The sequence below is a fragment of the Gymnodraco acuticeps genome, unplaced genomic scaffold, assembly GCF_902827175.1.
Source record: "Gymnodraco acuticeps unplaced genomic scaffold, fGymAcu1.1, whole genome shotgun sequence".
Classification (NCBI taxonomy): Eukaryota; Metazoa; Chordata; class Actinopteri; order Perciformes; family Bathydraconidae; genus Gymnodraco; species Gymnodraco acuticeps.
The window spans coordinates 172,856-196,800 of record NW_022989837.1 but is presented as its reverse complement, the minus strand read 5'-3'; the positions used below and the strand labels follow the sequence as shown (position 1 = coordinate 196,800).

General features: G+C 41.9%; 2 protein-coding genes across 2 annotated transcripts; both read left to right on the top strand.

The window, feature by feature from the left end:
• Positions 1-1,623: 1,623 nt before the first annotated feature.
• Positions 1,624-4,118, top strand: LOC117559134 (proteasomal ubiquitin receptor ADRM1-like). Its single transcript, XM_034235807.1, has 4 exons — positions 1,624-1,629; positions 1,945-2,176; positions 3,557-3,714; positions 3,892-4,118. The coding sequence occupies exons 1-4, from the start codon at positions 1,624-1,626 to the stop codon at positions 4,072-4,074; spliced, it is 579 nt and encodes a 192-aa protein (XP_034091698.1). The 3' UTR covers positions 4,075-4,118.
• Positions 4,119-9,044: 4,926 nt separating this feature from the next.
• Positions 9,045-22,751, top strand: LOC117559127 (protein NLRC3-like). Its single transcript, XM_034235794.1, has 12 exons — positions 9,045-9,313; positions 10,213-10,368; positions 11,188-11,292; positions 13,789-13,893; positions 15,568-15,728; positions 16,090-16,364; positions 16,611-16,839; positions 17,035-18,838; positions 19,610-19,783; positions 20,189-20,359; positions 20,795-20,838; positions 22,255-22,751. Coding segments are annotated over exons 1-12 (3,315 nt in total). The 5' UTR covers positions 9,045-9,224; the 3' UTR covers positions 22,257-22,751.
• The last annotated feature ends 1,194 nt before the right edge of the window (positions 22,752-23,945 follow it).

Here is a 23,945-nt window from a genome sequence, read left to right as displayed (position 1 = left end):
ATGTGCATAACGGCTGCAGGTTGATAAGTGTTTCCCCAAATCTCCACACAGTAACTCAGATATGGCAATATGAGTGTGTTATACAGAGCATATAATATAGGATAAGATAAAATGGACCTTTATTAATCCCGTGGGGAAATTCAGTTGTACAAGCAGCAACAGGGTAAGCGTGAAAAACAGGACAGCACAGATTCACACGGATTAATACAATCACAAATAAAATCAAGAAAAAAATTAAAATAATAATGATAATAATAATAAAAGACTATGAAATAGGAGATGAGTAAAAATAAGAGTAAAATAACTATCAGCATATATACATATTTGGTCATAAATTATGAAGTACAAAATGAGTTAAGTGAAAATGGACATCTGTACATATAATGACATAGCTATCTACATATTTGGTCTACTACTAATATATATGATTATACTAATAATGAGTTGTTGTCCAGAATGTGTCTGGCTTTCCCCAATATTGCGATAGTCTTAGCCAGTTTTGCTTTTACATGATTGATATGAGGTTTCCTGCTGATTTTGTGGTCTCAAACCACACCAATAATCTTATTTACATATACTCTTTCTATGTTTATCTTGTCTAGTATTAATTGCACCTAAGGATTTGTTTTATGTTTTCTAAATAGCATAATCTTTGTTTTGCTTATATTGAATGATAATTTGTTCTTAAATCGTGTTTTCTTTTCTTGTGTATTTCATAAACAGGATATTTGATTTTTTTTTTCATGTAGCTTTAAGACTAAATATTATTTTCTCAGCTCTGTAATAAATAAACACATTTGAAAAATGAATATCCCATTCGTTGTACTTATGTCCTGATTGATGAGTCAGCAGTAAAGCGGCCAGGCGGTAACGGTCAGCTGGCATGTGTATGTGTTCATTGGCTCATATGTGTAGCATGTTTAATGGCAGTGTTTTGAAAATGGCTGCCAGGTGGATATGTCAGATCTCTGTGTGTTACTCAGAGAACCGTGTGCAGAGTTTTATAAAGTGCAGAGTTGAATTGCAGATTGTGTGTAGAGCTGAAAATGTGTTTAGAGTTCTGTTTGATTTAATCCAGCCAGTTTTGCCACAGCAAAGCATAAGGGCTCAGAGCTCGGACCTATTGTGTTCAAAAGTCCATAATAAGCATTTAGCCGAATAAAATATGTTCCATTCGAGACCCATTTTTATAAAATCCATCCCTGTATAATAGACTTGCTTTATATCTTGTTATTGTTCATTTGTAAATTCAACATGTATTTTTTCTACTTTCTTGTATTTTAATTTGTATTGTACAAATACATAATAATATGCTGCTGCAACACAAACATGTCCCAAATTGGGATCAATAAAGTACTTCAGGGCCCTGTCTTTAGAAATGAACCTGCGACTCTTCTCCACCAAAGGGAGACATTTCCCCATATTACCTTATGGGGGAAAATACATGCTAGTTTTGCACAAAAATAATTAAATGCCAAATAAAATGAAGAAAAGTGAGAAAATAGAGAACATTTTTATAATTTGAGTTATTTTATTTAGTTGAAGTTTGTGGAAGTTAAAAATCCTAACAGACGTTTGTTAAACATTTTATTCAGTGGATATTATATATTTATTTATAATGTCATGGCAGTATTTGATGCAGATAATACACAGGAGAATAATAAAAGTAAATAAAAAATGTACCGTGATGTTGAAGTAAAAACAGTTGCAAGAATCATGAAAAACATCAGATGAAGCCATACAAATTACAATAATAGAAATAATGATAGAACACAATTATAATAATTACTACAAATACAAAAATAATACATTGGTGAATAAAAAAAGTAAATACATTTTTTTAAAAAATGTAATTATAGTAGAAATACAAGATTACATAGATAAATAAAAAATAATATATATATATAAAATGACCCACTGATATGTTCCTCTCTCTCCTCTCAGCCCGTCCACAGCCGTCACCCCACCTCCTCCTCAGCCTCCAGCCGCCTCGGCTCCGCCCAGGTTCCCACCACCCCCATCACTCCCGTCACCCCCACCAACACCTCCGTCACCTCCCCCCCCGCGTCCTCCCCCGCTACCGCCGCCGGGACCCCCAACGCCTCGCAGCCCATCCAGCTGAGGGACCTGCAGAGCATCCTGGCCACCATGAACGTCCCCTCGGGGGGGCAGGGAGGTGAGCGAGTACACCAGAAGTACTGAGAGGAAGTAACTAAGTACATTTTGATGCAGGGGGGTGAGAGAGTACACCAGAAGTACAGAGAGGAAGTAACTAAGTACATTTTGATGCAGGGGGGGGGGAGAGAGTACACCAGAAGTACCGAGAGGAAGTAACTAAGTACATTTTGATGCAGGGGGTGAGAGAGTACACCAGAAGTACTGACAGGAAGTAACTATGAACATTTTGATGCAGGGGGGGGAGAGAGTACACCAGAAGTACTGAGAGGAAGTAGCTAAGTACATTTTGATGCAGGGGGGGGTGAGAGAGTACACCAGAAGTACTGAGAGGAAGTAACTAAGTACATTTTGATGCAGGGGGGGAGAGAGTACACCAGAAGTACTGAGAGGAAGTAACCAGAGATGGCAAAAGTACACACATCCTTTACTCAAGTAGAAGTACAGATACTCGTGTTTAAAAATACTCTGGTAAAAGTAGAAGTACTGACTAAACTTCTTTACTCAAGTAAAAGTCAAGAGCCTTTGAAATGTACTTCAGTAAAAAGTACCCATAACGAGCAGCTGTTTTAAAGAGTACCTGACCTCCCGTTATATTAATTGAACAATAATGTCATTGTTAGCTAATGAATGTGAGTACTTGTACCTTTGCTAAAGCACAGATCTGAGTACTTGTACCTTTACTAAAGCACAGATGTGAGTACTTGTACCTTTACTAAAGCACAGATGTGAGTACTTGTACCTTTGCTAAAGCACAGATGTGAGTACTTGTACCTTTACTAAAGTACATATCTGAGTACTTGTACCTTTACTAAAGCACAGATCTGAGTACTTGTACCTTTGCTAAAGCACAGATGTGAGTACTTGTACCTTTGCTAAAGCACAGATCTGAGTACTTGTACCTTTGCTAAAGCACAGACGTGATTACTTGTACCTTTGCTAAAGCACAGATCTGAGTACTTGTACCTTTACTAAAGCACAGATTTGAGTACTTGTACCTTTGCTAAAGCACAGATGTGAGTACTTGTACCTTTGCTAAAGCACAGATCTGAGTACTTGTACCTTTGCTAAAGCACAGATGTGAGTACTTGTACCTTTGCTAAAGCACAGATCTGAGTACTTGTAACTTTGCTAAAGCACAGACGTGAGTACTTGTACCTTTGCTAAAGCACAGATCTGAGTACTTGTACCTTTACTAAAGCACAGATCTAAGTACTTGTACCTTTGCTAAAGCACAGATCTGAGTACTTGTACCTTTGCTAAAGCACATATCTGAGTACTTGTACCTTTGCTAAAGCACAGATCTGAGTACTTGTACCTTTACTAAAGCACAGATCTGAGTACTTGTACCTTTGCTAAAGCACAGATGTGGTTTCTGCAGTGGATCTGTCCAGCGTGCTCACCCCGGAGGTCATGGCTCCCATCCTGTCTCACCCCGAGGTGCAGCAGCGTCTCTCTCCCTTCCTCCCCTCCGGAGAGTCTCTCCCTCAGAGCAGCGAGGAGCTGAACAACACTCTCAGCTCGCCTCAGTTCCAGCAGGTATCAATATCATCCTCAATACACCTGATTGGTTCAGTGTGAACATGTTGCTTCCTCATGTTCATTTAACACCGCCATGTTTATGAGAGATACGGACGTTTGTATATAAAATACTTCTACCTTTTTACTGTGTGTGTGTGTGTCTCTGTGTGTGTGTGTGTGTGTGTGTGTGTGTAGGCGATGAATATGTTCAGCAGTGCGCTGGCCTCAGGTCAGTTAGGTCCTCTGATGAATCAGTTTGGTCTCCCTGCAGAAGCCGTGGACGCCGCCAACAAAGGAGGTGACTTGAATCGAGAACAGCTTCGCAGCATAGTTACTGCACTATATGTCAAAAACAGTATCGTTAGCATGTGTATGTAAATGTATGTACATAAAACAGATTAAAGTACAGGTCTATAAAACAGTAGTACAGTCTACAGGGCCGCCCCTTGCCAACTTGGGGCCCCAAGCGACATTGTGAGATGAGGCCCCCCCCCAATCGACAGGAGTGAAAAAAAATTGCAAATATAATTCCTGTTTATTATTATTATTATCAACAGTTACTTTTTTATACAGTGAGGTAAATGGTAAATGTGCATGTATGTCGTTCAGTATGCGTTTACAGGTGAATACGTCTGCATTTCCTGCCAAATACTAGCCTCATAAAGATTCAAATATAATGAATGCAAATAAACTACTTCTACTAATAATCATAATCAATTCAATAATATAAATACTATATATTTTTTATTATAATATAGTTGTAATATAGTCAAGACAAAACATGCTTATGACAAAAACTGATATTTCTTAAATCTGTATTCAAACGTATAGTTCCCTCTGTTAGCAATGTGTCAACAACTACACACACATCTCTATCAGTAGCCTATTTCTCTGTGTTGTGGTTGACATGATGATGACTGCTAGGAGTTAAAGGGAGAGGCTGAGCGTCACCATGAAATGTGCAAATTGACATAAAAATGAATAAAAGGGGAAAAAATGCTCCATGTTTTTTAGGCTGTAAACTTTAACTGTTATGTAAGCCAAGTAGACAGACAGTGTATCACTCTTCCTCCTGTACATCAGCAGATCAAAGGCATAACATACTTGAATGAATGGTAAATAAAGAATGCTGGAAATAACTGCATCTCCATTAGCCTATATGCTATGCAGAGACTGCCTTCTTCATGTCGTGAATTGCAGCTGATGTTTTAAGATGGCAATTGGCAATTTGACTTATACAACATTCGCAAGTTGTACATTTGACTCATACAATAACCCACCTTCGAGTGATGCTCTAGTTTCTTCATGTTTTGTTTTTTGCGCCGGACTGAAACTGTCTTTTCACCGACATCTCTTTACCTGCACTAGTGGCCGTATCAAAGCCGTGATTGGTCAGATGTCGATACATTACAACGGCAAGCAGGGGGACACGTCTGGCACTGCAGGATTTGAGTCCCTGGCGGCGTAGTGTGTTACTGATGGTAGCCTTTGTTACTTTGGTCCCAGCTCTCTGCAGGTCATTGACTCGGTCCCCCCGTGTGGTTCTGGGATTTTTGCTCACCGTTCTTGTGATCATTTTGACCCCACAGGGTGAGATCTTGCGTGGAGCCCCAGATCGAGGGAGATTATCAGTGGTCTTGTATGTCTTCCATTTTCTAATAATTGCTCCCACAGTTGATTTCTTCACACCAAGCTGCTTACCTATTGCAGATTCAGTCTTCCCAGCCTGGTGCAGGTCTACAATTTTGTTTCTGGTGTCCTTTGACAGCTCTTTGGTTTTGGCCATAGTGGAGTTTGGAGTGTGACTGTTTGAGGTTGTGGACAGGTGTATTTTATACTGATAACAAGTTCAAACAGGTGCCATTCATACAGTTAACGAGTGGAGGACAGAGGAGGCTCTTATGCCCCGGCCACACGAGGACGAAAACGGCTAAACGCATAGGATTAACGCAAACGCAATCGCAAAAAAGCTTCCGTCCACACGCAATAGTCATCCGGATAGTGTCTGTCCACACGAGACAGCTCAGTTTAGCTCCAACTGCTGGAGAAGCTGCAGTACATATGCAGGAGCCTGTACGTGGCGCTGTAACTTCCTCCACAAAAGCAGCGAAGAAGCATGGTTGTCATGGTGGCCCTTCTGTTTATTCTCCGCGGTGGGGGCCGAGGGAACCGGGCAGAGTTTTTCGCCAGTCAACGTGTATTAAAGTTTAAATCTTCCGACAAAATTATAAAAGTGCCGGTCAAAGGTCTTCTTTGTTATTTATTGAGCTTTAAAACAAATGAATAACGACTCTATATAATATAATAATAAAATACACGGAGCCTCTCTTTTTCCTCCCTCTCTTCGGACAGCGTCAGTGTCTGTTTCATGCAGCAGCTGATCCAGTAATGAGTGACCCGGCCGACAGTAAAAATAAACATATTTATAACTAGTTTAGGTAGTTTGAGAGGTGTCTCCGTCCTGTCAGATTAGACTTCACTCGCGTTTATGTCCATATCGAGAGAAAGATAAATAATCTGAATTCAGTGTGCAGTTTACTTTGTCGCGGGGGTGAGCAGCAGAGGTGGGGAGAGGCGGGGCTATTGCCTCATCATTATCAGAAAATGATCGTATAGGGCGTACACACGGAGCCGTTGGACCCCCCAGAGCGTTGCGTATGCCGTTCTATCCACCTTGGGACCCGTTATCGTTTCCGCAGTCGTTTAGTGCCGTATTCGGTCGTCCTCGTGTGGCCGAACGGTCTATATGACACTAAACAGTAACGCAAACAACCTTTTTCGTCCTCGTGTGGCCGGGGCATTAAAGAAGAAGTTACAGGTCTGTGAGAGCCAGAAATCTTGTTTGTTTGGAGGTGACCAAATACTTATTTTACCGAGGAATTTACCAATTAATTCATTAAAAATCCTACAATGTGATTTCCTGGATTCTTTCCCCCCATTCTGTCTCTCATAGTTGAAGTGTACCTAGGATGAAAATTACAGGCCTCTCATCTTTTTAAGTGGGAGAACTTGCACAATTGGTGGCTGACTAAATACTTTTTTGCCCCACTGTATATATATATATATATATATGTGTATATTATACTGGGTGATTTTCACACTGTGGTTTTAATATGTTTATTTCAATAACTTTGTTGAGCTTGTGTTTAGCTCTATTTCTATCTCACTGAACATAGTCTGTGTGTGAACTGGTTCAGCTGATAAGACCGGTTATCAATCAAGAGGAGGAGCTGCAGACAGGTGAGGGTGTTAAAGTCCAAGTATGAAGTCCGACTGCCAGACGCCATTTTACACCTGGACAGAGCAGGAGGACAACAGGGTGAGTGTTAACACCAGGATCTGCTTTCTAACACATTATTTACTCTGTTTTACTGGATGTCAGAACATTAGCGTTCTAGAGTCCAAAGAGACTTCTACAAGTGGTGTGAACTGGTTTTATTTCCTGTTTTCTAATTCATCAAAGCAACATAACATGCGCAGTCAAAATGGGGAGCGGCCTGTCTGAAGTCTGACTGATTTGATGTATTTGAACCAAGTGTTAAACTTTCCTGTCGGCTCCCAGACCGTAGTGGAGGAAGTAGGGGTGACTCTCTACAGTCTTCCAGGGCAGAAGCAACAAACTTCGGGTTCAATAACCCACTTTTCAAAAAGGGAGACAGGCGAGCTCTTCTTTGGGAGGCCGTTGCATTTATTAAGGTCTTTGTTACAGATCTAACTTTGAAGACACTCGACAGACCTTTGCTGCTGCTTCGCTCACTTCAAAAACACACAGCACCGCTCGCTCTCGCAACCTTGCGCACACACATGCACGCGCCTCCCCCCTCTTTGCCTCAGTCTGAAAGAAAGAAGTGAAATGTGCCAACATGACGGCCGTCTGTGTGTGTGGTGCGAGACGGGAGTTGTAGTTCATTGAGCGGTTTCACACAAAAAAATTGTTACTTCACAGTTTTACGACACTTTTTTATTTTTTTGACTTGCAAAATTATCTTTAAATTGACAAACATCATATGTGTAATTCGTGGCACAATTCAAACGGGATCGAAAGATAATCTTTCTCTCCCCATTGACTTCTGTTAGAGTTGGTGAGGTCCTGATAATTTATTCCGGGAAATTACTCTGACCTACTAATTGACCTAACCGAAGTAATTGAGTCTATGTAAGTTTATTGCTTGGCTCAGATCCACCAACGTCAGCAAGATCTCACCTCTATTAACTCCCCGAAGAACCAGGTTCAATTAACTGCTGTTTCAATTCAGACGACTCTCTTAAATCTGTTTAAGCGATCCCGAAGGATTTTTGATATCAGTAAATAAGGTGTGGCCCTACCTAAGTGTGAGAGTGGCAGGGTGCAATCTTACCTTTGAAGCAGGAGAGGAGTGCGCTGATGTCTTTTAAGTTGTCCCAATCCAAAAGGTGGGATCAGTTTATTTGAAAAAAAATAGGTCCAAACTAATACACACTATAGATACTAAAGCCATCGTTAGCATTACAGATCTCCTACCAGCAGGGTAAGGCTTCATAAAGGGTTACACTAGCAATGCTAATTAATGCTAACTTGCTAGCTAGCTGGTGAATCTGCAATTAAAAATGTTGTTGAAGGCCTGATAAAATTTAAATATTGTCCTCTTGCTGGAGCTTGACTCACTTTTTATTTGGATCATTCCAGAATTGGAGGACATTTAGACATCAAAACATTTGATTAAATTAAGCCTTTTTTTGTGTTCTGTGTATTCCGTATATTTGAGAAGTATTAAGCCATCAGAAAATGGATCAATCCAGCTCAGGCATCAATGGTTCACTTTTGATCTGATGTTGTATTTGTTGCTTTTTAACAGCGCTCAATGGTGGGTTGAAATAATTAGAAATCAATTAAAAAAAGGTCTGACTATTAACCTCTTGATCTAACACGGTTCGGCTGCATTAAATATTACACATCTGCCGTAGTTCTCTATTTATAGAGCCATGATTAGAAGACCTATTGAGTAAGGAGATGTTTTTATGAACCACACAGCTTCCGGTCTTCCAAGACCCGACCGGACACAAAAAAATACATTGCTTTTAAAATCGTTCTGTGTGAAACGAAAAAAAGGGGAAATCGTGTTGGTGAACACGAATCAATAGATTAAATGTCGTGACTATAACACGAAATGCCGTGAGACTGGGTTGTTTAAACACAGTTGTGTTCGTCTGGTGCCAGTAACAAAAAAGGCCATTCATATTATGGGAAAATACAGTACAATATGCAGCAGGGTTATTAATCCAGAAACAGATATATATCTGTTTCTGGATTAATAACCCTGCTTAAAAGTGACATGTAATGTAATGATTAGGGCCTACTTACATACTTTAACTAAAGTGAGGTTTTGAATGCAGGATGTTTACTGGGTGATTTTTACACTGTGGTTTTAATATGTTTATTTCAATAACTTTGTTGAGCTTGTTTTTAGCTCTGTTTCTATCTCACTGAACATAGTCCGTATATGTGAACTTGTTCGGCTGATAAGACCGAGGATAAAATAAGACCGGTTATGAATCAAGAGGAGGAGATGCAGACAGGGGGAGGGAAGTTGAAACTCAGACGCCATTTTACACCTGGACGGAGCAGGAGGACAACAGGGTGAGTGTACTGTTAACACCAGGATCTGCTTTCTAACACATTATTTACTCTGTTTTACTGGATGTCAGAATATCAGCGTCCTAGAGTCCAAAGAGACTTCTACAAGTGGTGTAAACCTAAACTGGTTTTATTTCCTGTTTTCTGATTCATCAAAGCAACATAACATGCCCAGCGAGGTCAAAATGGGGAGCGGCCTGTCTGAAGTCTGACTGATTTGATATATTCTAAACAGGCCCACCCCTCCCTACCCTACACGCAGATCACGCAGACCGCGTGGGGCCTCGCCTCACTTCGCGGAGGGAGCCTCATCTCAATCGCACATGTGCCCTGGCACTCCGCAGTTGCTCGCAGTTGCTCGCAGTTCACGGCGTTCACTAGCTCCCCGTCGACGTTTGCGACACAGAGGGCCTCATCACAACACTTTGGCCCAATTCCAACCCACACCCTACCCACTCCCACTCCGTGGCGGAAAGACACTCGCAGCTCAACGAGGCTCCCTCCTGTCAGATGGAGGGAATAAATACAGCGGCAAGTTTTGGGACAAACTCCCCTCTCTCCGGCAGAAACAGGAAATGCCGTAACTGTATGTTGCCAACTCTCACGCATCTGGCGTGTGACACACGCTTTCACTCTCAATCTCACGCTCTCACGTTGCCCAAACTATTCTCACGCCATAACAAGATGAACCTGCGATCGTTTTTGGTTGGTTATTTACAATGTTGAGTTGACAGCTGCTCAAGCTGCACACACACATGCAAGCGCCCCACCCCTCTCTCTCTTAAAGGGACAGCAGCCTGACTCTGCATGACCCTAATATCATAACACAAGTTTATTATTATGATGGTTATGATTGAAACAAGTGTGTTTATTATAATGTGTGTGTGTGTGTGTGTATTCAGTGTTACTGGTTTATCTCTCAGACTGGAGAAGATGAGTGATTTAAAAGATGAGGAAGAGGACACATCTTCAGTCCCCAGCTGTCTGTCTCTGAAGAGTGACTGGTCTATGCCGGAACCTCCATACTTCAGTAATGAACCTGGACCATCAGACACAAAGTAAGAGTTTCTGCTGTAACCTGACCTGAAGAGGATCCAGTTTTTATGTTACAATTTACCACATATGGTGTTCTTAGTTTCCATACCTCCTGTGTTTTATGAGCGACTTATCAAGTCTTAGCAAACGGCATAAAACATGTTTAAACATGGTAGTATATAAAACCATGCTCGTACAACCTAGAAATGCAAAACCGCATAATTTATGAGAAAACATTTCATAACATTAACACAACATATTCAAGGTGGTTTTAAATAACATATCTGTATTTATTTATTTCTCCAAGTTATGTTTTTGTGTGCACTGAGGAGTCTCAAACAGGCGTTTGTTTAATCATTTTAAGATTGGCTTTAATCAATGTTTGAAAATGAATTCTTCATATGATAAATGAGAGGTAACATTTTGTTTATGGTATTATTTCCACATATTTATCTCCATTCTTCCTTCTGCCAACGGTGTCGCAGTTTCTCGTCTGTCCCGTTTTTGTGCTTGGTGCGTACGCATGGGTTAGAGTTTGCGTGGAGGACCGCACGTTTTCCCGTCAAGTTAGTATTTTATAAATCGCAAACATTGCGTAGAAACTGGCTTATGCCATTTTTTGAGCGTATATCCCTTTATAAATGAGGCCCCTGAAGAGGATCCAGTTGTTATGTTATCTGATAATCTAAACTGTTCTTTAATGATCGCAGTAAAGAAACTTAGTAACAGTACAGTAACAAAGTTTAAACTCTTGATCCCTGGCGTCATCAGCGATTTGACAGAAGTCAAAATCTGCTCTCTGAATGAACTAATGATGTTTAAAACATGTGTTGTTTCCACAGAGAGAGAGCAGAGTCTCCAGTCCCCAGCTGTCTGTCTCTGAAGAGTGACTGGTCTATGCCGGAACCTCCATACTTCAGTAATGAACCTGGACCCTCAGACACAAAGTAAGAGTTTCTGCTGTAACCTGACCTGGGGCCTAATTTATAACGCCGTGCGTAGGATTCACGTGGGAAGGTTGCTTACGTAGTAGAAATCCAAAAAATAGGTACAGAAATGTTCCGACATTTTCCGATTCACCAAACATTGCGTACCGGCGAGGAAAGTGCGTACAGCACTTCCTACGCCGGTTTCCCTTTATAAATCACAACCGACTCGAAATGCGGTGCAGCTTTTGCGGACTTCACGTAACGCCCATATTTGCCTATAAATAGTCAAAGAAACGCCCATTCATTCATTCATTTTGACTGACTTTATGAAGAAGATAGCAGGAAATGACGACAGAACAGCTAAAAAATACATCTCACACCGTGTCAGATTTTGGTTATTTTGGGGAGGTCGAGATAAATCATATTGTTTGATGGATGCCGTTTGAACCAGAGTAGCAGCATGTAGGTCGGATCGTCACCAAAATAAATAAATAAGTGGTCCGAAAAAGGTTCATGACAAAAAAAATACACCTAAGCCTCATCCCAATACCCCTCCTCGAGTCCTCTTCCCCTCCTCCGGGACTTGACCCGGAAATCGATCAAGACACGCAATTTTGAAGGACGTCCCAATAGCTGAAATGCACACGGAGGAGTCGAGGATGGGTGCGGGAGGAGACGAAAGGGAGGATACACGAGAGCAGACTAGGCGGAAGTGTTTTCACTACTCACGTATAAAAGCCCCACCCCCACCTTCACAGCTGGTCCATTTCAACAGAGGAAAACCGACAACTGGAAGATGAGTGGAAAAGCGTCACATAAATGTATAAGTGCTCACAGCTCCGTGGGAATTATTATGGGCAATTAATTTCTTAAGGTTATACTAACAATTTTAGTCATGTTTAATGATCTTTAACGTCACTGAAACATATCTATTAAGACAGCTATTTCATAAATGGCTAGATCTTGATAAATAACAATTATTCGTATAGTTTTGTGTTAAGATATTCAGGAGTTAAATTATTTAAAATGCACAGTCCTGAATGTGGGTTTGTGGGGATCTACAGGACACACATGTTCAGAGTAAAGGCTTTCACATTACTATAATTATATTTTAATTTAAATGTAGGTTACATTTGACACCAAAACGGAACACCAAAGCAGGACCAACCATCATACATTGAATTCCTTGACTAACAAGAGAAAGATTCATTCATTTAAATAAATATGTAACCACAAATGGGCGGGTTCTAAAGGGTTATTCAGTTAAGCCCGATAAGAGGGGATACAGCTGTGCACATGTCATCATTAACAGACGTTTGAAAGCGACGTTTGAGTGAACGAGGACATCCCAATTAATACCTGAGGACTCCTCTGTCCTTGCGTCACCTCCTCGTGTCTCTCGCTTGCATCTTACGGAGGCGGAGCTAAGACGCAAGGAAGGGAGGCGAGTGAGGGAAAGGAGGAGTCGAGGAGGGGTATTGGGATGAGGCTCTAGCCTTCCTCAGGCAGTGTGTTTGTACCGGGGACAGGAGACACCCCCTTGATGAGAAACTGAAAGAAATGATCGGGGAATCCCTCCGGAGTGGAGTCATGACGACCGGATCTGAATTATGTTTTCGTATTTGGTGGTTTGTGTCCCAGCTGTCGATCAGCTGTGCACAGCGTCTCCACTGCAGCAACTCTATATCCACCAGTTAGAGGAAATACAACTAATGTGTTGTGTTATATTAGCTGTACAATTTACCACATATTGTGTTCTTAGTTTCCATACCTCCTGTGTTTTATGAGCGACTTATCAAGTCTTAGCAAACGGCATAAAACATGTTTAAACATGGTAGTATATAAAACCATGCTCGTACAACCTAGAAATGCAAAACCGCATAATTTATGAGAAAACATTTCATAACATTAACACAACATATTCGAGGTGGTTTTAAATAACATATCCGTATTTATTTATTTCTCCAAGTTATGTTTTTGTGTGCACTGAGGAGTCTCAAACAGGTGTTTGTTTAATCATTTTAAGATTGGCTTTAATCAATTTTTGAAAATGAATTCTTCATATGATAAATGAGAGGTAACATTTTGTTTATGGTATTATTTCCACATATTTATCTCCATTCTTCCTTCTGCCAACGGTGTCGCAGTTTCTCGTCTGTCCCGTTTTTGTGCTTGGTGCGTACGCATGGGTTAGAGTTTGCGTGGAGGACCGCACGTTTTCCCGTCAAGTTAGTATTTTATAAATCGCAAACATTGCGTATAAACTGGCGTACGCCATTTTTTGAGCGTATATCCCTTTATAAATGAGGCCCCTGAAGAGGATCCAGTTGTTATGTTATCTGATAATCTAAACTGTTCTTTAATGATCGCAGTAAAGAAACGTAGTTACAGTAACAAAGTTTAAACTCTTGATCCCTGGCGTCTTCAGCGATAGTAAATAATCTACACACAGACAGAAGTCAAAATCTGCTCTCTGAATGAACTAATAATGTTTAAAACATGTGTTGTTTCCAGACAGAGAGCAGAGTCTCCAGTCCCCAGCTGTCTGTCTCTGAAGAGTGACTGGTCTATGCCGGAACCTCCATACTTCAGGAATGAACCTGGACCTTCAGACACAAAGTAAGAGTTTCTGCTGTATCCTGACCTGAAGAGGATCCAGTTTTTATGTTATCTGATATATTAAACTGTTCTTATATATAATATCATGTGTGCAGTATAGTACAGAACAAAGGCAGCAGAGTTCAGCAAGCTAACATTATTTGAGGATATTTCAATATGCATTTATAGCATCATTGTATCAGTGGTGTTAACGATGCCATGATGTTAGGGCAGGAATACCGTGAACAGTTTAACGTGACAGAGGAATAAATACACACATACACCGTCGGCTTTGCTTCAACCGGAAGTGACTCTTTTTTATTGCGCATGTCCCTTTTATCACGGGAATACAGGAAGTGATTAGTATAAGAGTATTACATAAACAAATTCATATATTACAATTCATAATTCAACAAGTGGCATAACATGGTTTTAAATGGCAAAGATATTGATAAACACTCACTAAAAATATATATAATATATCGTCCAAAACATTATTTACTACTTGGGCTTGTTTATGATGTATTTTAAAGATGTTTATTAAAAATAGTGATGACCTGGTGAGCTGGTTGTGTTTAGCATTAGCATTAGCTTTAGCAGATATAACAGTTTTGTGCGATTACATGTAGAGTCAATGCAAAGACCCAGATCCGTGCCTGGCAACACCAATAAACTTAATATATAACAAATATTTACAAAACATGTCTTTTATAAACACACCATTGACCGAAAAGGAGCAGGGAGAAGAAAATACTCGTATATTACCTGCCCCTTTCCCTTACCTTCCCCACACATAACAGTATCGTAGGATAATAAGAGAAACACAAAAACGTACTAACAAAAATACTTAGTTCCCACTTGACAGTTAACGGAAAGAAACAAAACTAAAAAACAACTCATGTGCAAGGAAAAGTGCAACACCCTAAGTCCTACTTTTCATGGGCCCTTTCTCATTTCACTAATTTCCCCTCCTTGATTTCTCCGATTTGAGGAGTCGAGGAGGGGAAATTAGTGAAATGAGAAAGGGCCCTTGTGTCTTGTCTGATCCTACTTCCTGTGTTTGCCTTCCTGTCGTTAGTTTCCCTGGTGTGTCTGATTGTGTTCACCTGTTGCCCTTGTGTTTCTGCCTCCCCTTCCCAGTTGTGTCTTGTCCTGTGATTACCCTTCTGTGTATTTAGTCTTATCTTCCCCTGTGCTCCATGTCTATTCCTTCTCTCCTCGTCTATGTTACCTGCCCCTCTTGATGTCCATGCTCTTGTCCATGCTACCTGTCACGCTCCATGCTTGTTCCTGAGGTTTTTTGTCCTGATCCTTCCTCGTGCTCCCTGGTTTCCTTCCTCGTACTCCCCCGGTTTTGGTAATGTTAAGTTGTTCCTTGTTTTCAGTTGTCATCAGCTTTGGGAAATAAAGCTCGCTTTTTGTTACCTAACCTTTTAGTCCTCTTATTTCATTTGGGTCCTATTTTTCCCCACCCGACAGTACGGACAGACCAGGTATGGACCCAGCAGTAATTTTTGATGATGCTCTTGATGAGCTTTCGTACAAGATTTTGTGTATTTTTGGGAGTGTGGAGGAGGGCTCCTCGTAAAGAGGCTCAGGAGGCCGCTCTTTCACATGCACGCCGGGAAGTGGCAGATAAGCCCTGGCTGGGGAGCTCACTGCCAGAAATATTGAGGACATTTGTGACTTCCCCAGACAGTCTGCATGCCTGCCTCAAACCCCGTGCCCCAGCAGCCAAGCTTTCGGCTACGGCCCCAGCACCCAAGCGACCGCCTTGAGCTCAAGCGGCCTTGGTTCCAGCTCCCGTTCCGGTCCTAGTTCTGGCCCCAGCAGCCATGGTTCCAGCCCCAGCAGCCGTATTTCCTGCCCCTGCAGCCGTGCTTCCGGCCCCAGCAGCCATGGTTCCGGCCCCAGTTTTGGCTCCAGTACTGGCTCTCCGGCCGACGCCAGTTCCCCGTGTCCTGTCGGCGTTCTGACCGACGCCAGTTCCCCGTGTTCTGTCGGCGTTCCGACCAACTCCAGCTCCCCGTCTCCTGTTGGCGGTCCGGCCTTCTCAAGTCCCTTCTCAGGTCCCTGCTCAAGGCCCTTCTCTAGTCCCTTCTCAAGTTAAAACCCGGCTCCTGGGCTGCAACAAAAAGTTGGGAGGCGAGACGAGGGGTATGAATATAACAATCGTTTATTTATAATAAACAAACAAGTGAATGAGACCAACAACAGGTCCCCCGAGGCTGGCACGGAGAGAGTGCCCAGAGGAGAGAGGGGCCTCTCGAAACGTGATGGGCTGTCCAGCCGCTGCCTTCGCCCTTGTGCCCGGCTTCCTGAGTTCGCCCCTCCTTGAACTTTGCCTTGCCCCTGGGCCGTCCGCCCGAGACCACCTCCTCAAACTCTGCCCTGCCCCCGGGCCGTCCACCCGAGTCCCCATTCTCGGCTTCTGCCGTGCCGTCAACCCAAACCCCTCCTCTGGACCCCTTCCACCCACCCTTTTGGCCCTAGTTATCCCTAGTTTCCTTCCTCGTACTCCCCCGGTTTTGATAATGTTAAGTTTTTCCTTGTTTTCTGCTTTGGGAAATAAAGCTAGCTTTTTGTTACCTAACCTTTTAGTCCTCTTACTGCATTTGGGTCCTATTTTTCCCCACCCCTGACACTACTGGAGAAGAAGAGTCTTGAGTGTGACGTTGGTGACGCTCTGCCCATTGGTGAGAATCAGCTCCACTAATGTAAAGTGTTGATCTCCACAGAGGGAAGAGGAAGAGTGGTGTTCCTGTGGAGGAGCAGCTGTCCAGCTGTGCTCTGTGACAGGCGTCCTGAAGGATCCAGTCTCTACCAGCTGTGGACACTGGTTCTGCAGACAGTGCATCACCTCATACGGGGAGCAGAGAACTCCATCAGGAGACCCCTCCTGTCCCCAGTGTGGAGAAAGAACCAGAGCTGGACTGCAGACAGCCAGTCAGACCGGAACTGTACAAGGTAAGAGGCCGAACATACGCAGCGTTTTATTCCTCTTCCTGGTTCATTTGTTTCTGAATAGGTATACTGTTCTAGAGCAGAGACAGTAAGCTGTTTTATAAAACATTTAAACTCAGTCCGTTTGTTGTTGTTTTATTGTTATAATTAGATTCTCTGAGCATTTTCCTCATTCTCTCATGTTTCCTTCTCTTCCAGCAGATAGTGGTCTGCAGGAGGTTTTAGATGAACATAGGCTCAGTCTGAGGAGGAGATGTGAACATGTGACTGAAGGAACTGATCAGAGTGAAACCCTCCTCAACAGCATCTTCACTGAGCTCTACATCACACAAGGCCAGAGTGAAGAGGTTAATACCCAACATGAGGTGAGGCAGCTGGAGACAGCTTCCAATAAGAAGCCCCTCCATGACACTCCAATCAAGTGCCAGGACATCTTTAAAGCCTTACCTGACCAACAGACTCTGATCAGAGCGGTCCTGACCAACGGAGTCGCTGGAGTTGGAAAAACCTTCTCAGTGCAGAAGTTCACTCTGGACTGGGCCGAGGGTTTGGAAAACCAAGATGTCAGTCTGGTGATCCCGCTCTCCTTCAGGGAGCTGAACCTGATCAAAGGTGAGCAGTACAGTCTTCTCAGGCTGCTCCATGTTTTCCATCCAACCTTGCAGAAGGTCACAGCAGAGCAGCTGGCTGTCTGTAAAGTGCTGCTCATCTTTGACGGCCTGGATGAAAGCAGACTTTCTCTGGACTTCAGAAACAATGAGGTTGTGTCTGAAGTCTCACAGCAGTCCTCAGTCAACGTGCTGCTGACAAACCTCATCAGGGGGAAGCTGCTTCCCTCAGCTCTCGTCTGGATAACTTCCAGACCTGCTGCGGCCAATCAGATCCCTCCTGAGTGTGTGGACAGGGTAACAGAAGTACGAGGCTTCACTGACGCCCAGAAGGAGGAGTACTTCAGGAGGAGATCGAGTGATGAAGACCTGTCCAGCAGAATCATCTCTCACATCAAGAGCTCCAGGAGCCTCCACATCATGTGTCTGATCCCAGTCTTCTGCTGGATCACTGCTACAGTTCTGGACCACATGTTGACTACAGACCAGAGAGGAGAGCTGCCCCAGACCCTCACTGACATGTACTCACACTTCCTGCTGGTCCAGACCAAGAGGAAGAAGCAGAAGTATGAAGAGGGACATGAGACGAGTCCACAGCAGCTGACGGAGGCTGACAGGGAGCTTCTTCTGAAGCTGGCGTTTGAACATCTGGAGAAAGGAGACATCATGTTCTACCAAGAAGACCTGCAGCGCTGTGGTCTTGATGTCAACGAGGCCTTGGTGCACTCAGGAGTTTGTACACAGATCTTCAAAAGAGAGAGTGTGATCTTCCAGAAAACAGTCTACTGCTTTGTTCATCTGAGCATTCAGGAGTTTCTGGCTGCAGTCTACGTGTTGCACTGTTACACCAACAGAGACACAGAGGTACTGAAGGACTTCCTGAGGAGAGACGGGGACGAAGACAATGATAGCAGTGATGATGATAACCCATCCCTGGATGTCTTCCTGAAGGGAGCCATGCAGAAATCCCTCAGAAGTAAAAATGGCCACCTGGACCTGTTTGTCCGCTTTCTCTACGGCCTCTCTCTGGAGTCCAACCAGAGTCTGTTAGGAGGCCTGCTGGGTCGCACAGACAACAGACCAGAAACCATCCAGAGAGCCATCAGCAACCTGAAGGAGATGAGCAGTTATGAATTCTCTCCTGACAGGTGCATCAACATCTTCAACTGTCTGACAGAGATGAAGGACCACTCAGTACATCAGGAGATCACAGAGTTCCTGAAGTCAGAGAACAGATCAGAGAGGACACTCTCTGTGATCCACTGCTCTGCTCTGGCCTACATACTGCAGATGTCAGAGGAGGTTCTGGATGAGTTGGACCTGAAGAAGTACAAAACATCACAGGAGGGACAACTGAGACTGCTTCCAGCTGTGAGGAACTGCGGGAAGGCAAAGTAAGTCCAGATGTGATTAACTTTATGATCTAATGTGGATCAGGAGTTTAATTATTCAAATAAACACTATAACATTTATGCTGTTTAAATACTGAGAGAGCAAAATAAAACCAACACTCTTCTTCTATTTATTTATAATGATAGTTAAACTGAAGCGTTTCTCTCTTCATATTGAGTGATGGAGGCGACATGTCAAACACATGAAGGACTTGAGAGGTTGCCTTACAGTTATCACAGAAACATGTTATTATTACTTTCTAGTAGTTTCTTTTATAATTAAACAGACACACGTTTTAATGTCAATGTATTAGAGTTTAAAATAAGATCTATATAATTTCCCACCAATAACAGAGTTATGTCTTAATGAAGATATACTGGGAACATCTGATACAAAAATAAATATATTATAACTTTATTGGTTTGTTAATTGTGTTTGTGTGCGCAATAAATGTTCAGATGCTCAGAGAAGCCAAAACATCCTTCATCCACATCCAAATATTAATTAACATTTAAATATGTATTGTACATCTCTAATATCGTCAAGTGATTCATTTAATTTCTGTTTCTTTTGGTAACAGTCAGTGACAGCAGGAGCACAGACATGAGATCAGATCACACTGACAACACATTAAACTCTATTATAGTATATTATATTAACTGGACCAACAGCAGATGTCTATCAGAACATGTGAAATATTTGTTCATCAAATGCTTGATGTTAATATAATGTTTCCTCCTTTAACAAATGTTGTGATATATGTTTTATTATAGACTTACTCTCTGTGGACTCTCAAAGACTGACTATGAAGTCGTGGCCTCAGCTCTGAAGTCTGACCCCTCCCATCTGAGAGAGCTGGAGCTGACTCACAACGCTCTGATGGATTCAGAAGTGGAGCTGCTGAGTTCTGGACTAAAGAGTCCAAACTGCAGACTGGAGGCTCTCAGGTCAGTTCACTGACTGCAGTTCATATTGATCTGTTTGTGTTTATGATTTTCTGAATTTGAACAAATACAATGTTATTGTTATTTGTTCCGTTTTTGCTAATAACTGAATATTGATCAGAGTAACAGAGAGAAGGTGAATGTGTGAGGGAGAGAGTTTGAGCTTCCACAGACTCACCCTGTGCTCCAGGAGTCAGTGGAGATGCTGTCAGTACTGAGGAGCTGTGAGGGAGATGAAGGAGTTGTTCAACATCTGATCAAAGTTAAAGTTCCAGATTACCAGTGGATTGTTTCTGCAATCATCTCTGACATTAAAACCCTGTTTAACTCTGAACAGATTATTAAACCTGGAGTTATTTCAAACAGGAACATTGTTTTCTAAAGTTACATCATGTTTTCTTTATTCAGACTGGAGGGCTGCAGTTTGTCACAGATCAGCGTTTCTGCTCTGATCTCAGCTCTGAAGTCCAACATCCACCTGAGAGAGCTGGACCTGAGTCACAATGCTCTGCAGGATTCAGGAGAGAAGCTGCTGAGAGATCTTCTGGAGAGTCCAGACTGCAGACTGGAGACCCTCAGGTCAGTAAGGGGTCTCTGCTGGTTCAGCAGTATTGTATGAAACACAGGGAGGTGTTTCTCTCACTGGGGAATCACAACAGATCAGTGATGTTACCCACTGACTGCAGGCTCTCTCATTCTTCCATCAACTAGAGAAGGCCAGCTGAAAATGCAAAGCCACGTTTAGTAAGTAATCAACTTTCCACCAGACATATGGGGTTTGACAGAAGAGTGGAAAAGGTAGTCTGTTTTTGATGGGATGTTTTTAGTTCCTTGACTAATGACTGTTACTTCCTGTCATGCAGCTGAGAGCTGTGGCAGTCAGTCGTAGTGTTTGCAGAGAAGATATGATGGGATGTAAAGCATGAGATCAGTCAGGACTCTGAAGCTGACTCAAAGAACAAACACTTATTTTAAACTGGATCCATAACTGTTGGATTGTGTTCATCCCTACAGGATCAGAGATGATGAGACGATCAGAGCCAAGATCCAGAAGACCTGTGAGTACTGAATATCCTCCATGTTGTGGAAATATTTTCCAAGGCCCATAACTTTGACCCAGTTTATCAGTTCAAACTGTCCTGACTGAGCACACGCACCTCGTAACCTTGGCTGCTGTGCTCTCAGTGTTCTGTCTCCCTGTTCCTAACTGTTGACGTCAGCTGATAGAGGTGTTATGATTTTATCTTGTTATGCAGCAGTTTGATGATGCTCTCAGAACTAGTTAAATACATGGGTCTGAGGTAGAGTTCTTGAGAATTGACGTGGCAACTCTACCGTGAAGTCAGAACCTCTGGCTCTTGTGATGTGAATCCTCCGGCCGTTAACTCCAAATAAACCATCAGTGTTTGACATCAAAGCTCCTGCTCTTCCCGTGTCTCCTTCCTGAGTCGGTGACTCCCACAGCATTGCTACACAGAAGTTTCCCTTACACTCCATTCATCCAGATATGAAACTCTTTAATGGAGCATGTCCTCAGAGGAAAACAACACTTGTTTCTCTCTCTTCATCATTTTGGCTGTTTCTCTTCACAAGAACTGTCTATCAAAACAGTGACGCGTTCACTGTCACTCTGTAAAATGTAAATAAACTCTGAAGAATAAAACACATGAAAACATCAACATTATAACCAGTCTGTTACAGTACTACCATCAACATATACTTCAGTAAAAGTAGAAGTACTCAGACCTTGTTCTTGAGTAAAAGTAGAAGTACTCAGATCAGGTACTTCAGTAAAAGTAGAAGTACTCAGGTCTTGTACTTGAGTACAAGTAGAAGTTCTCAGATCAGGTACTTCAGTAAAAGTAGAACTACTCAGATCTTGTACTTGAGTAAAAGTAGGAGTACTCAGATCTTGTACTTGAGAGAAGTAGATGTACAAGAGTGTGGGAATACTCTGTTACAGTAAAAGGCCTGCATTAAAATGTTACTCAATAAAAGTAGAAAACTATTAGCATCAAAATATAGTTAAAGTATTCATTGTGTAGATTGTTCCATTTCAGAATAATATATATGATACGTTTTATAATTATTGATCATATCAGGTATTAAATAAATGTAGTGGAGTAAAAGTACACCATTACCTCTGAACTGTAGTGGAGTAGAAGTACAAAGTAGCCCAAAATGGAAATACTCAGGTAAAGTACAAGTACCTCAACATTGTACTTAAGTACAGTACTTGAGTAAATGTACTTAGTTCCTCTCCTGATCTGTAAAGCTCTCCCAACATATGCAGGTTAGCATCCGGCAGCTTCTATGCACTGGGGACCCGTACTGTACATGTCTATCATCACACTTTGGGCTCCTCAACATGTGTGGGTTCCCAGCAGGACTCTATGAGCTGCAGACACATTCTTTCTGTGACTTTGTTCCAGATATTTGGAGCATAATAACTGAAGCTGTTTCTCCATGTTCAGGAACTCCCATCCCCCGAGTCCTGCGGCAGGAAACGCTCCATCTCTCCAAGAACTCCTGGACCCTGCAAGCTGGTCCAGAACCAGAGTCCCAGTGAGGAGTCCAGCCAGTCGACCTCTCAGAGTTAAACTAAACTACAACATTATTAAAGATCATGTCTAAAGTAAAAAAAGGACGCTTTCAGACTGAATCCAGAAGTTTCTCAAGCTGCAGTCAAAGCAGATCATTTGTGAAATATATATATATAAAAAAAACCTGTAATAAGAATGACTCTGAATACTTTCTTTGGACATTCTATTTACAATTTCTTTAAACAAATATTTAAAATGTTTCTGACTTTCTATCCGAGTGCCTTTCTCATGAATTAACTACTTAAATCTTCTTTTCTTTTCACAGGATTTTTTTTTCTCCATGTAACTTCAAGACTAATTATTATTTTCTCAGCCCTGTAATACATTTTTTTTTTTTTTAAATAAATATCCCATGTGTTGTACTTGTATCCTGATTGATGAGTCAGCAGTAAAGCAGCCAGGCAATAACGGTCAGCTTTTATGTGTATTTGTTAATTGGCTCATATGTGCTCAATTTGACCCTGAATGTAACAGGAGGGTTAAGAAATAATTGTATATTTCCCTGGCTTGAATCCTTTCAAAAGAAGGTAATAAATAATGACTATCTAAATTCAATAAGAACAACATAAATAATAGGTCCAGGCTAACATGGGAATTGTATATATAACAACATTCAAACCTGGTCATTTGGTCATGAACAGAACTCCCTGCACGAACAGGCAGGGTTTGCTGGTGTTCCTGCACTGTCTGCTGTCTGCTTTCCCCTGACTGTCCCTGGTCTTCAGTTTTCATTAAACAAGATGTAGGTTACATGATGTCATAAACGTAACATTTATGGGCTATATTCATATGTTATACACAAATACCAAACATGTTCGTTACCTCAGGTAGAATCCTTTGAGTTAATATTTACATCTCTGCTTTTATATACAGGATAACATATAAAGTTACCAAGCTGCCTATGTCCTCCAGTATCCAAGTCAAAATAAGTACAATATATAAAACATAGCGCCACTCGCTTCTGCCTTCAGTATGGCCAACAGATCCTGTGCCGCCTTACGCATTTTAGTCTAAGGAAACAGGACAAATAATATATATATATATATTTAGTTTTACATTCATTTACATTAATTCATTGATTTAAAATATTTTTTTTAGTGTCCTTTCATTTAAAATCGGCATTCGATTCAGAGACTCACCCAGTTAATGTTTGCTAGATAAATAGCTACAGTAACTAAACAGCACACTGACAGGGTAATCATAAAACGGCCTCTAGGTAAACTTGTATTCTACATGTTAACACTGTGGACCTTCATTTTCTTATGTCATCCTGTCAGTCACTAACAGAGGATGGACATAGTACTGTAAAATGATTCTATACATGGGCACAGCATAGCTGTTAAGGATCTGAAATCCATTTTTCAAAGACTGAAACAGCGCCCCTCTTAATTAATGTGTGGTGAAACACAGTATTGCACGCTACACTCACTGTATACTATACCCACAGTCCGCTGTGTCAGGGATATGTCAAGGAAAGCCCGCCGGCCCTTCTCTTCCGACCAATCAAATAATCGGAAGGGAAGGCCTGACGTGCCGTGTGTGACGCTGCGTCTCATACACAA

What these genes read in the sequence shown, in the direction of transcription:
- LOC117559127 (XM_034235794.1), top strand. Translation starts at nt 9,225, where the DNA reads ATGAATCAAGAGGAGGAGATGCAGACAGGGGGAGGGAAGTTGAAACTC. An exon ending in CCTGGACCTTCAGACACAAA is followed by an intron (nt 13,894 to 15,567) that starts GTAAGAGTTTCT and finishes TGACTTCCCCAG; the next exon opens with ACAGTCTGCATGCCTGCCTC. An exon ending in AGGAACTGCGGGAAGGCAAA is followed by an intron (nt 18,839 to 19,609) that starts GTAAGTCCAGAT and finishes GTTTTATTATAG; the next exon opens with ACTTACTCTCTGTGGACTCT.
- LOC117559134 (XM_034235807.1), top strand. An exon ending in CCCCTCGGGGGGGCAGGGAG is followed by an intron (nt 2,177 to 3,556) that starts GTGAGCGAGTAC and finishes TGGTTTCTGCAG; the next exon opens with TGGATCTGTCCAGCGTGCTC. An exon ending in GCTCGCCTCAGTTCCAGCAG is followed by an intron (nt 3,715 to 3,891) that starts GTATCAATATCA and finishes GTGTGTGTGTAG; the next exon opens with GCGATGAATATGTTCAGCAG.